Source organism: Camellia sinensis, chromosome 5 (assembly GCF_055761805.1).
Source record: "Camellia sinensis isolate YWXY chromosome 5, ASM5576180v1, whole genome shotgun sequence".
NCBI lineage: Eukaryota > Viridiplantae > Streptophyta > Magnoliopsida > Ericales > Theaceae > Camellia > Camellia sinensis.
The window spans coordinates 79,677,482-79,691,749 of NC_138965.1; the positions used below are offsets into that span (position 1 = coordinate 79,677,482).

The window sequence follows — 14,268 nt, forward strand, 5'->3', positions numbered from 1 at the left end:
AAATATTTAAAATTTTCTGTTTCCCTCTTTTAAAAGCTAATTTTTTTCTTCTTTTTTCCTCTCCTTTGAAAACAGATTTTCACTCAATCTTTTTTCCTCTCAATTTTCCCCTCCCAATTCTCTTTTCTGATCCTCTCTTTTTCTTTTTTTTTGATCCGCTCCATCTGTCTGTATTTATAGGAAAAAGAAAAGAGAAAAAAAAAAAAACAAAATTAGTGGGAGGAACTGAATTCAATTGATGCATAGTAAAATTAGAATGAGGATTCTCTCCTTACAGCTCCCATCCTTACGTCCGTCCTTGTAGGCCTTTGAGTCTATTTTTAGGCCCAATTTTGATAATCCGAACCGTTCATATTTTATGATTTATTCAGTATATCATACCTGTAAAAAATCAAGTTGATCGGATATCAGAAAGTATGTGTTCGGAAAACTGTTTATTAAATTCTTTAAAAAATAGTTTTTAGTTCAATTTTTCGAACACATGCTTTCTGATATCCGATCAACTTGATTTTTTACAGGTATGATATACTGAATAAATTATAAAATATGAACGGTTCGGATTATCAAAATTGGGCCTAAAAGTAGATCCGAAAGCCTACAAGGACGGACGCAAGTACGAGGCTGCAAGGAGAGAACCTTGGCTCGTAAAATTACCATGCAATCAACGCCTTGGGTGAGATTTTTCAATAAGCTCCGTTTGGAAAGTTGGTTTAGAGGTTTTTTTTTACTAAAATAATCACAAAAAATAAAATAAGTTTTTTAGCTCAATAAGATAAAATATCACATCCAATCCATAATTATTATATTCTTTCTCTCACAAAAAGTCAAAAAAGTCAAAAGTCCTTCTCAAATCAAGCCTTTTAGTCCTAAGCTAAAATAGTCAAAAAAACTAAAAAGTCAACCCACGTCCCAAACGAAGCTTAGTAACTTTATAATATAGTAATATATAAAATATCTAAAATACATTATTTACATTAATATATGTATAGATATTCACAATATTATAAAAACACACCAAATCATGTAAAATTATAAAATAATAAAAATAAATGGGTTAATAAAATATATTTTGCTGGGTTAAATATGTAAAATTTAGGCTAAAATTGGTTTAAAACAATTTGGCCAAAATGGGTGAAGGTTGGGATTAAAGTTTAAATTCCATCTTTGCACTGAGAATTTTGTGAGATAGTATATTCTTATTTTTATTATTGTGTAATCAAAAGAAAGCGCCAAATTTTTAGGACCGATCAAAATGGGATGTCTACAGCTGGGAGAAACAGGGTCAGTAAGAGGTGGCAACAACGAGAGGATGTGATAGAGGAATTGTTGATGCTAGAAGTAGGATGTAAGAAAAATCGAAAAAACCAACCAAATTGATTGAACCGGACCAATATTTGGTTTTTTTTTTTAAACAAGAATCAATCTGTGCTATTTTTAATTTTTTTTTTCGATTTTCAGTTCGATATTGGTTCAAGCACCTTATGTACCGAACTAAAGCGAAACCAACTGCTTCAACATATATTATATTTATAATATATATAATCTAATAATATAATGATATTAATAATTATAATAAATTATTAACCTTAATTAATTAAGCTTATCATCTGTATAACCTAAATTTGTAAACTTTAATTATATAATTTTAATTCTAACTTATTATTCTTGAAATCTTAGTATTTTTTAACATTTTATTTTATTTTTATTTTTATTAATTTAAGAATTGAAAAATACTTATTAAATGGATGGATTGAATATGTTTGAAATGGTCAGTAAATAACTAATTTAATATTTTCATATAGATTAATAATTATATTTAAAAGTGACTCAAGTTTGAAATGCCCTATATTGATTAAATAGCACCGAATTGAACCGTTTCAATCGATTTGGTTCCGTTCGATTTAGTGCGATTTGATAGGGAAACAGTCTATATTGATGTTTAAAATAATAAAATTGATATTATCGATTCAGTAAATCTTTTTACTTAAATACTGACCGTATTAAACTAATTATATCTCTAGGGCAGAAAAGAGCGAACATGAGAAAAAATAATTGATGAGAGAGGAAATTAAAGGATTTTGGTAATTTCTCAAAGGAAAAAAAAAAATTCTTATTATTTTACCAGCATTTTTAATTATTTTTTTTTTGATTTTCAGTTCGGTATTGATTCAAGGACCTTGTGTACCGAATTAAAGCGAAATTAACTGCTTCAACATATATTATATTTATAATATATATAATCTAATGATATAATGATATTAATAAGTATAACAAATTATTAACTTTAATTAATTAAGCTAACTTTTTATTTTATTTTTATTTTTATTTTTATTAGTTTAAGAATTGAAAAATATTTATGAAATGGATGGATTGAATATGTTTGAAATGGTGGACAAATAACTAATTTAATATTTTTACATAGATTAGTAATTATATTTAAAAGTGACTCAAGTTTAAAATGTCCTTGACCGATTAAATGGCACTGAATTGAACCGTTTCAATCGGTTTGGTTTGATTCAGTGCGGTTTGATAGGAGAAACAGTCTATATTAATGTTTAAAATAATAAAATCGATCCAATAAATCTTTTTATTTATATACTGATCGTACCAAACAAATTACATCTCTAAGGCAAAAAAGAGCGAATATGAGAAAAAATAATTGATGAGAGAGGAAATTAAGGAAAATTATTCAATACTCCCGGAGCACCATGTGTCCATACTCCAAACCAATCACCAATCAGTTAGTCTCATGTTGTCCCCCCATCTCCAACATAAATCGTGGGCCCTTGTGTCTCTCCACCAATCAAAATATTATGGAGCACCACCGTCCATATTCTGGGAGTACTGAATAATCACCCGGAAATTAAAGGATTTTGGTAATTTCACCCCAAAAAAAAAAAAAATCTCATTATTTTACCACCATTTTTGTGTAATTCTCGCAAATTAAAACATTGAAATGCACGAAAGAACAAAAGGGGGAAAGTTGACTTGGTCTTCTCTCTGTTCCACACATTTCAATGAAAGTTTAAGAAGATAAAAAATGCGTAGAAGACGAAAAGTTATTGGTTAGAAGGGGAAGAGGACACACACGACGGCGAAGACGAAGACGAAGTCAAGAGTTTTAGAGAGAGAAGACTGACGCTGATAAGAAATATGCCTTTCTTCGCAACATTACAAACAGATGACTCTCCATTCTCCCTCTCTCTCTCTCTCTTTCTCTCTAAAAGAAATTGCAGGCATTGCATCTATACTTTGACTCTGTGTATATGAAAAGATACCAGCAATGCTACATACCCCCAGTTGGGGTGACCCCCCAGTGACCCCCAGTGCCACGTGTCGGCCTGGGGTTGGTTGAAAACTCAAAAAAAAAAAAAAAAAAAAACTGTTTTTTTGGACCAATGGGAGAGGACCCCAGTACCCCCACTGGGGGTCCAAAGCTTTATTCTTTAGTACCTTGGTTTTCACGTTAATACAGATAAGACACCAGGTAAAATACAAGAAACACCATCGTCTTCATCGTCCCTCCCTCAGTTGTTTCTTCTCTTTATATATAAATATATTTATATATGATTTATTTTGAAAAGATAATTATAATCTGTTTTTTTGGTTAAAAATTACTTAAAAATTATTTTTTTTTGAGAGAGGAAGTGATTATAATCCGGGAAGTAACCTACTTTCAAAAGGAGCCTAATATTTCTTCTCTAAAACGAAGAATTGGTTTGGAAAAAACTAGTTCTCTTTTAATCAAAAAAAATTAAAAAATAATTTTAAATATATTAATTTTTTTTAATTTATATTTTAACTAAATAATTAAAATATTACTAAATTAACATGTTCCAGCCGAGTCTCAGTTCTCTCTAATTAGTCGCTTGTATCGGGTCGTAAATTTGTTATTCTTTGATTTATATATATATATATATATATGTAAGTAAGACAGTCTTTCTTTATAAGCGTGAACACCTCTTTCTTACTAGGAAAACCAACAATCTCTCTCCCTCTCTCTCTCTATATATCTTACTCTTTGTGTGAAAACATGGACAATAGAAGCTTTGTTTCGGACACAGTAACGTCTTATGAGGCAAAAGACTCTGAAATGGAAAGCGAGAGCTTCACCGAATTATCTGTTTTCATAGAGAAATTGAGTTCAATTCTGAGTGAATTGAAGGAAAACAAGCTGATAAAGAACTCTCCAATTGGAAAAGCGATTGAATCGCTTGAAACTGAACTCGGGCAAGCCAAGGACTTGATGATGATGATGAGAAACGACCCCAATTGTAGTAGGACACCGTTGGAGAAGCAGATCGAAGAGGTGACCCACGATCTGGGTCGGTCCTTGGGCCTTGTTCTATTTGCTAGTCACGATGTGTCTTTAATTGCTAGGGCTAGCAAAGAAAAGATTGAGGCTCTGCGCCGAGAATTGATGAGTGTCAGGCTCAATTTGAGTTCTGAATCGGAATTTGTGAATGATGTCGAAACTGAGGAAACAGAAGAAACAGATGAGGCTGAGGCTGAGGCTGAGGCTGAGATAGAGATAGAGACAGAGACAGAGATAGAGGAGGTTGAGGCTGAGGCTGAGATAGAGACAGAGACAGAGACAGAGGAGGCTGAGGCAGAGATAGAGGAGGCTGAGGCTGAGATAGAGATAGAGACAGAGATAGAGGAGGCTGAGGCTGAGGCTGAGGCTGAGATAGAGAAGGAGGAGGAGGAGGAGGAGGAGGAGGAGGAAAATGAAACTTTTAGAATTATTCTGGATATTGATGATGTTGTTTTGCAGCTCAAGTATGGCAATGATGATGAATTTAAGTCGGCACTTTTGGGGTTAAATGCGTTGATTATGGATAATACCATCACGAGTGAGCAGATTAGCAATGAAGGGGTAATCCCAATTCTTTTTAATCGATTGGGTTCGAGTAAGCCCAATAATCGACTGACTATAATTCAGATACTAAGAAAGCTCACATTACAGGATGCTGAAAACAAGGTATATTGGAATTTGGATATGCCAATATTCAATTAGTAGTAAGTACAACTAGTTAGTTAGTTAGTCAGTTAGATTGTTTCGGTGTCTTACATTGTTTTGTAGTTTTTGTGTGCAGGAGAAGATGGCAGATGCTGGGTGTTTGTTGACTTTGGTGAAATCCTTGGCACGGGATGTGGAGGAGCAGAGGGAAACCGTGGGATTGCTGTTGAATCTCTCAGATGTTGCTGCGGTTAGAAGAAGGATTGGAAGAATTCAAGGGTGTATAGTTATGTTGGTTGCGATTTTAAATGGCGATGATTTGGTTGCTTCGCATGATGCAGGAAAGTTGTTAAATGACTTGTCAAAAAATACTCAAAATGCTCTTCATATGGCGGAAGCTGGTTATTTCATGCCCCTAGTACAATATCTCAAGGAAGGTAATTCCAACAAGTTTTATTTCATTTGTTGACCGTGCTTTGGTGTGACTATTCATCATGATATACACAAATTCCTTTGTATAATTTAGGTACTAAATCTAACTGTATGCATGAAGTTTAGGTAATGAACTAGTTGCTAGATTTGGAGGTGCTTCTTCTGGTTAGAGTTTAAACCATCTGGATTTTAGAAGTTGTTTGTTTTGGGTAATAATTATTTTGTTGATGAATACAAGCAACAATGATACACTTCTCTTTTCTTTTTTTTTTCAAAAAAAAAATATTAATAAAGCATGATATTACTGGACCATAAATTTTGTGATCACAAAGCAATGAAGCATTACAAGTGAAACACCAATCCCTACCTTCCTAATAATTCTTTTGTCAATCTTGGTGATATAATTCAGAACTACATGATAGTTGCTTCCATGAATTGAAGAGGCTGTAGGTTTTCACTTGCTTGTTTACAAAATAACTCCATGTGATGGACGAAGATTGTAAATTAAATTACTAGGTAAAATTGCCTACTTTATCACTGCTCCCAGATCCTGCTGTAAACTGGAGAAATGTTTAATTTATCCACCTTTTTATTAATAAAAAATTAAAAAAAATTCTTAATCAACAATGCTCTCTATTAAAAATCAGATTACAAGTTCTTTTGCCTCAGACCACTGCAAATTCCAAGTTCATTGTTCACCAATTAAATTTGCAATGCTTTTGTTTTGTATTTGCAGGTTCAGACATGAGTAAAATTCTCATGGCGACTGCACTTTCAAGGATGGAGCTTACAGATCAAAGTAAAGCTTCCCTTGGAGAAGATGGGGCAATTGAACCCCTTGTGAAAATGTTTAACGGTGGGAAGCTTGAGGCGAAATTATCGGCTCTTAGCGCATTGCAAAACTTATCCAGTTTTGAAGAAAACATCCAACGTTTGATGAGTACAGGCATTGTGGCATCTCTACTTCAGCTCCTTTTCTCTGTGACATCTGTTCTCATGACACTCAGGGAACCAGCATCGGCCATCCTTGCACGGATTGCCCAGTCTGAATCTATTCTTGTTAACCAAGATGTTGCTCAGCAGATGCTCTCACTTCTAAACCTTTCAAGTCCAGTGATTCAATTACACCTCTTACATGCACTTAATAGCATTGCTATGCATCCTAGTGCATCCAAAGTTAGAGTGAAAATGAAGGAAAATGGTGCAATCCAGCTTCTCCTACCCTTTCTGACTGAAAATAACACCAAAATCAGGACTGGTGCTTTAGAATTGATCTACACCCTATCTAAAGACTTGCCGGGAGAACTGACAGAACAGCTAGGAGAAACCCATCTCAACCTTCTTATTAGTATTATATCATCAGCAACATCTGAGACCGAAAAGGCCGCTGCTGTTGGCATATTAAGTAATCTCCCGGTTAGTGACAAGAAATCTAGAGATATACTCAAGAGGGCAAACTTAGTTCCCATTTTGATCCCTATGTTAAGTTCAGCCCTTGTAACTTCAGCAACACCCACAACTTGCTGGTTAGCAGAGAGCATTGCAGGTGTATTCATTCGGCTTACAGTTCCTTCTGATAGGAAACTACAACTACTTTCTGCTGAACAAGGGATGATACCTTTGCTTGTGAAGTTACTCTCAAATGGGTCACCAATGGCTAAATCCAGAGCTGCAATTTCACTGGCTCAATTATCACAAAATTCATTCTCTCTCAGAAAGTCCAGAACAACTTCGAGGTGGTTGTGTGTCCCTCCTTCTGCCGATGCATTTTGTGACGTTCATGATGGCCACTGCTCTGTCAAGGGCACATTTTGTTTGGTGAAGGCTGGTGCTGTTTCTGTACTAGTTCAAATTTTGCAAGGTAATGACAGGGAAGCAGATGAAGGAGTTCTCAGTGCTCTTTCTACTCTTTTGCAAGACGAAATTTGGGAAAATGGAAGCAATTGCATAGCCAAAACATCGGGTGTTCAAGCCATTGTAAAAGTACTGGAACAGGGGACCGTGAAGTCTCAAGAGAGAGCACTATGGATCTTGGAAAGAATTTTCAGAGTTGAGGCTCACCGAGTTCGGTATGGGGCATCTGCTCAGGCAGTGCTTATCGATCTAGCACAAAATGGTGATCCTAAATTAAAACCAATTATTGCTAAGTTGTTAGCACAACTTGAGCTCTTGCAACTTCAATCCAGTTACTTCTGAGATTATTCCATAATCAGAGAGGTTTGTTAATTATTTTCTTTTAATTTTTCAAATTAAATTACCAAGTGTAAATGACAGGAATCTAGAACAACTGATGTAAATTTAAATAAATAAATAAATATATATATATAGATAATCACATGGAATGGTTCTATAATCCAACACGAAAGATTGCACAAATGAATGTAATCTTTTTTCTACCACCGTCAATATCTCAACCTTAGGGAAGATTAGTGCAATTTTCCCTTTTCGATTTTAGAATTAGATCTTTGTGCCTGTCCTTCTAACTTCTCTTTTTCATGCGACACCAAAGGGAAAGAAGGGAAAAAAAAAGAAGAAAAGGAATAGAAAAACCAGAAAAAAGAAATGAGTAAGAGTTGGATTTAATTGTCATCAAGTTCTATTGAAAATAAGGCTTAGAAAAATCATCGGTAAAGCTAATTTTTTATGGTGGTTTTCTGCATGTCGCTAAAATTTGACGATTAATATTTTTTTATCACAGTTTTTATAAATTGTTGTTAAAACTTACAATTAGTGATATTTTTTCTGTAACGAATGTTTTAAACTGTCACTAAAATTTATAATTAGTGATATTTTTTATGATAATTTTTAACAATTAATAATATTTTTTTAATAATATTTAATAAAAAATATAATTAATTCTGACGAGACTTAATAGAATCCATTTATTAGGATGTATACATAACTTCTACGCAAAAAATTATTGATTTGTCCCTTTACATATGAGATATTTTAAGCCATAATGCCCACAATTTTGTACTTCCCATCTTGTTCATTTTTTACCGTGTAAACTCATTTGTTTTGCAAAATTTTCTTGTCCGTTGGTAATTGAGTCAACTTCCACGCCTGATTTGTCATTTGTTCATCTCATCGTGCATAATTGACTCCTAAATGGGCGTACCTTCAACTTGCAAAATATAGTCATCTCTATCTCACCTTCGTCAGACAAGAAGTGACATGATGGAGAATAACATCGTGTAGGACCAGACACTCTAGAATATCATTTTAAATTATTTAGTCAGAAATGATAGAGACGTCATTTTTCTTTGACCCCATAATTCTCGCAGACATATGTTAGTGAGTGATAGGAAGAAAAAAATAAAAATAAAAAAAATAAAATAAAAAGTTAACCAATTCAAATACATTAAGGATGATGGGGTCAGTTTTTATGTGTTTCCACATGTGAAATAATATTTGCGGGATTGTTTTTCGTTTCAATAATTTTTTCTAATTCAACATACTCACAAGAAGTATCATAGTTCATTGCAAACTTGTTCATATATATTACTTTCTTATTAAATATAGCATCTTTACTTCTGATTATTTTTCAAATCTTGTCATCCCAAAATCAATAACCAAACTCATCAATGTCGTACCCAATTATATTTAACAGATTTAGGATGAAGCATGCTTCTATATGTAGATTTAGCACACTGAAATACAAGCAAAAGCTGTTAATTGGGAAAGATTTGACTCTTTCTTGCTCCGGCCTCCGGTGTTCTCCATCCATAGAAATAAAAGTAACCATAATTTATTAGATATGTTGTACTGAAAATTGCATCTCACTACAAGAATTAACACTTTTGATAACAAAAAAATTGGTCGCTAAAAGTCTATTTTTGATCGGCAAAAGTTATCCGTGACCAAATTTTTTGGTCGCTACTTTGGTCGCCAATTGAGGGTCGGCAAAAGTAATTCGCGACCAAAATTTTGGTTGGTCGGCAAAAGTTGGATTTGCCGACTAAATTTTTGGTCGCTAAATATTAAATTACCACGACTAATTCATTTTGTCGCTAAAACACTTTGGTCGCGAAAAGTGATATTTTCCTGACCAAATTTCTTAGTCGCCAATTGTCACATTTCGCGACCAAAAAGTTTGGTCACCAATTATCACATTTTGCGACAAAAAAGTTTGGTCACCAATTATCACATTTTGCGACCAAAAAGTTTAGTTGGCAAAAGTGAGTTTCCACGACCAAGAGCTATTTTGGTCGGCAATAGATGTATTTTTTGCGACCAAAATTCTTGGTCGGCAATTGTCATTTTTTGCGAAAAAAAATTATTTATTTGTCGCGACTAATAAATTGGTCGCCAAAGCAGGAAAACAATACACCTGTAATTCCTAATAATTCATTCAATCCATAATAAACCTATAATTTTAAAGCATCATTCAAATTAACTGAATCATTAACATTCGACACAATACATAATTCATTAACATTCGACACAATACAATTATTCTAAGTTTTCATTCACAAGTCACATCCATCTAGCATAACAATTTGAAACATAACAATTTGTTATCCATGCGCAGCTATCAACAAATAAAACTACTAATATTTGTTATCCATACACATACATCAAAAAATATTTAATCCTCCAAAAAATGCTTATACTGCCAAGTAGTCTTGTACAATTTAGCTTCGTGAACTTGTTAAGAAATATGTTGGGGAGGGTGCTCGTCTGGTTCATGAACTTTTGATCCACTTTTCCCAACTTCTCTGTGTATTCTGGTACTTTAGAATGGTCCAGTCAAATACATAATCGAAGTCAAAGCCTGCCAGACAAGGTAGAACAAGTGAATCATACAGCAAAGACACATTCACACTAATTTATGCCCAGTCAACACTTCTCCACTGAAGCCAGCCAACTTACCATGTTCCTTATTTTTGTACCATGAGTTAAAATAAAAGTAAGTTGATGTCCAAGAAGCATAAGGGGGATTTTAGTGAGGAAAACATGCCAAGCCAGAGTGTTCATGTCATACCCAGGTGGAGAGTTGCTGAGCCAACAGAGCAACCTCCTCCAGATACAATAATTTGGCAAGTTTTTACGAAGGCTCAAAACATTAAGACTAACTAGACAAAATATAGTGTTGGTCAGGCTGTGAATATTAAAGGCTTAGTCATTTCATTGACTGATTATTACAATTGTTCACAATTTTGACACTATAGCAGGATTCTTTGAAAAACTGAGTTGCTGACCTAAAAACAGGTACACACTTTCAATGGAAGCAATCACAACTTAAGTATCAAGGACGTAGAGCACACAATTTGGTTCATATTTACCTCGAGTAACTAGACAAAAGCAATTGTTCAATTCATATTGTCAATGTCACCAACATAAAATCCTGAATAGGCAATTTGTCATTTTTCTTAATTTTAGAACTTAAAATTATTATCCTACAGCAACGTGGACAAGGATTCTCAAAAGCAAGCAACAAATTCAGGTTTAATGCAAAAGGCAATGAACAGTGGGCCCATATTTTCAGTTGTGAACATAAGCCAAGCATGCATCAGGAACTCTTACACATATAATGGGAGGAAAGATGCATCAGGAACTCTTACACATATAATGGGAGGAAAGAACAAAGAGATAGAGAGTTAAACAGTGCTCTTGTGTCAGCTATCTGTTGTTTCAGATATATTGGCACAACAAAATATCCGTCTGTTTGTGGTGGGTATATATATGTATATATAGATTCTTGTGATGGTCACCATTCCTAGTTAAAAATGTGGATCACCATACTTATTCTTTTTCCAGATTGCTCTACTAAGGAAGATGTTCACTCTTAAAACATCCATTATTTATAAAAGAAAACAGGGGAAGGAGGCAGATTTATCCCAAACGAAGCAAGAGTTACCAGTCCCTAATGCATAAAAGCAGCAGGTACAAGGATGTCTTTGAAATAAGTGAGCCAATATAAAAATTAAGAATAAACAATTTATGGAACCTCTGACCCAAGTATTTAAACAAAAATAGATTGCATGGAACATAGACAACTAAACAAATAAACAACATACAATGTCCAAAACAAAAAGGATAGAACACCAAAGAACCATGAAATTTAAGCATGAACTTGGTTATCGGAAGTATACCTGTAAGGAATATGGCGGCTTGTGGTAGGGTCACGATATCTTTTTGCCAATCCAAAATCAATAATATATACCTAATCAACATGACAAGATTGAGATTATGACAATAATATATCTAAAATGAAGGAATCACAACGAAAACAGATATTATGACAATCCATGCATGCTAGATGTCAAAGAAGAGCATACAGCAATGGCCATTACCTGATTTGCTTTTCTGCCAAGACCCATGAGGAAGTTATCCGGTTTGATGTCTCGATGCAAAAATCCTTTAGAATGCACATACTCTATTCTCACAATCTGTAATTTCATATATCAAAAACCAAAAAAAAAAAGTGTAATAATTATTACCTATTTGGCTTTAGTCACACTCATCATCTTAAGCATATAACAATTCAAGCAACAACCACAAGGGCAACCAGTAAACAAGAAAATTGCAAAATTAATTGGATATTTTGTCAAACTTGGTCATTTACAATCTACATATCACTGACCACTTGTGTCTATATACATAATACTCTTTGCAACATGAAAGACAATAAAGACTAAAAACTGTGTGAAGTGAATGAATATTTACAGTACGTCTTGACAAATAAAATGATTTTGGATGCCAAAGAGTCCCTTTACGTCATGACAAATAAAATGATTTTGAATGCTAAGGAGTCCCTTTCCAACTAATGTAATATGCTGAAGCAGACAATAATAACCACAAAATGAAATTATCAGGGTGAACAGAGCTATGGGAGCCTTATTACCCTGGCTACCCTTCCCGAGGCATATGCCTGCTTATCAACAATTGCTATATAGACTAATTGCTAATTGCTATATAGATGATCTACCTGCTTAATTTTTGCAATTGTCATTATTGAATTTAGTACCTACTTCCTCATTACAGTTCTCATTACCATTGTCCATTAATATACCTGGACCTGGTTCATTGATGCACTAAAGCTGGTGTAAGTCTGGGAATAAGACAAATAAATTGGATAAACAATGCTTGTCAGTTTAGTCATTTATGTTAGCAACCCGTAGTGGACAACTGTCAAGTTCATTGAGTAGAGACATTCATGTGTAAACTCTTGCATTTTAGTATGAGATTTGGTCTTTGGTAACCCATTCCTTTAGTATGATCTACCAAGAACCTTGTTATAGTACAAGTTGCTTATTCATGGAGTAGCGATATGGTTGCTCTCTAGTGACTTGGGCATCATGAGTTCAAATCAGCCTTATATAATGCGAAAAGCCCTCCAATTTTGTGAGGCATTGCAGAACCCTCAAACCCAGACACAAATTGTCAACCAAAAAGACATATTTAAAAAACAACGAATGAATCAGAGCTCCAATGCTAGAAACATAAAATGCTAGCCAGAGCCCCAAATACACTGCTCCTTTAATCTCCAAAGAATCAGACTCATATCATAAACAACAACGACCACAACAACACATCAGACCAAGCTAAGGATAGATATCAGAAATTCAAGAAATACCCGTTTGAAATCAATCCCTTCACTGCAAAACCCATTAATAAAAAAGAACCCAAAATCAGCGAGAACCCAACATTACCAATGTATGAACCACAAACCTATAAAATGCAAAACCCACAAATGGAATGACCCATTTTTCGCCAAAGCTCACAAATACAGTATCAAGCCATGGACTATGAAAAGGAGAAGAAAGATTATGAGGGAAAAAGGCTTGCTTTTGTGATTTTGAAATCGAAAAGGCTGATTTTTCACAAAGAAAAGAGATGTTTGGCAAATATATATGCAGATTAATCATCTGTAGTCTTCCTTCTAATCACGTAGTAGATATATATATATGCAGTTTGTGACAAAATTGAAGGAGAGAGAGAATGATGCAGTTCAGTGAATCAATTTCCTCCAAACCATTGTTCGATCAAATATGAAATTGCTATCTCATTTCTCTCTAGAAGTACGAATTAGTTACCTGGTGAATGAGAGAGGAGAGATCAGAATGGGCGAGAAGGAGGCGATCGATGTCGTCGTTTTCGATTGATCTTCGTTCATAGGAAGAAAATTGATGCCGATGGAGAGAAAGGAAAGAGAGAGAGAGACATCCAATCTGGGTTCTTTCTCAACAAAGGAAATTGATTACTAGGGATCCAATATTAGGAGAAACTTATTACATATCACCATATTAAACCAAATTACCCCAATCTGGGTTCGATTGATGCATCAACAGTATGAAGTAGAAAATTATTGGCGATGGCGATTTGCAGCGGTGGCGACGTGCGACCGACGTGAGCAATGGTGGTGAGGGACTTCGGTGAGCTAGAGAGAGTGGGCACCGATTGAGAGAGAGAACACAGAAAGAGGAAGGGGCGAGCCAACATAGGGAGACACAGATTAGGGCTTTTTTTAGATAGAGACAAGGAGATCAGGGCTTTAATTTTTTTTTTTCTGAAATTCAATTCCCGCCCCACGTTTCAAATTTCCCCCTAAACTTTTGGCGACCAAAAGATCAAATTAGTCGCAAAAACAGGTTCTTTCACCGACAAATTTTTTTAGTCGCCAAATCTCAATCAACGGCGACTAAAATATTAGTCGCTAAAAGTATTAATTTGGCGACTAATTTTTTTTGGTTGCTGAAAATAAGTTTTTCGCGACCAAATTTTTGGTTGCCAAAAAATATGTGACCTTCTGCGACCAAATTTGTAGTTGGTCGGCAAAAGTATACCACTTTCTGCGACCAGCTCATTTTTTGGTCGCCAAAATATAACCTTCTGCAACCAATAATATTTGGTCGCCAAAAATAATGATCATT

At 34.4% G+C, this 14,268-nt stretch overlaps 1 protein-coding gene and 1 long non-coding RNA gene across 2 annotated transcripts; one reads left to right on the top strand and one right to left on the bottom strand.

The window, feature by feature from the left end:
* The first annotated feature begins 3,467 nt into the window (after positions 1–3,467).
* LOC114280333 (U-box domain-containing protein 44) lies at positions 3,468–7,727 on the top strand. The gene is made up of 3 exons (XM_082869108.1): positions 3,468–4,981; positions 5,097–5,397; positions 6,129–7,727. Exons 1-3 carry the CDS (start codon positions 4,034–4,036, stop codon positions 7,586–7,588), a joined length of 2,709 nt encoding a protein of 902 aa, XP_082725234.1. The 5' UTR covers positions 3,468–4,033; the 3' UTR covers positions 7,589–7,727.
* Positions 7,728–9,723: 1,996 nt separating this feature from the next.
* On the bottom strand, positions 9,724–12,022 carry LOC114280340 (uncharacterized). The gene is made up of 3 exons (XR_003635533.2): positions 11,689–12,022; positions 11,488–11,558; positions 9,724–10,166 (listed from the first exon to the last, which is right to left on the bottom strand). It is a non-coding gene; the product is annotated as an uncharacterized LOC114280340 (long non-coding RNA).
* Positions 12,023–14,268: the final 2,246 nt, after the last annotated feature.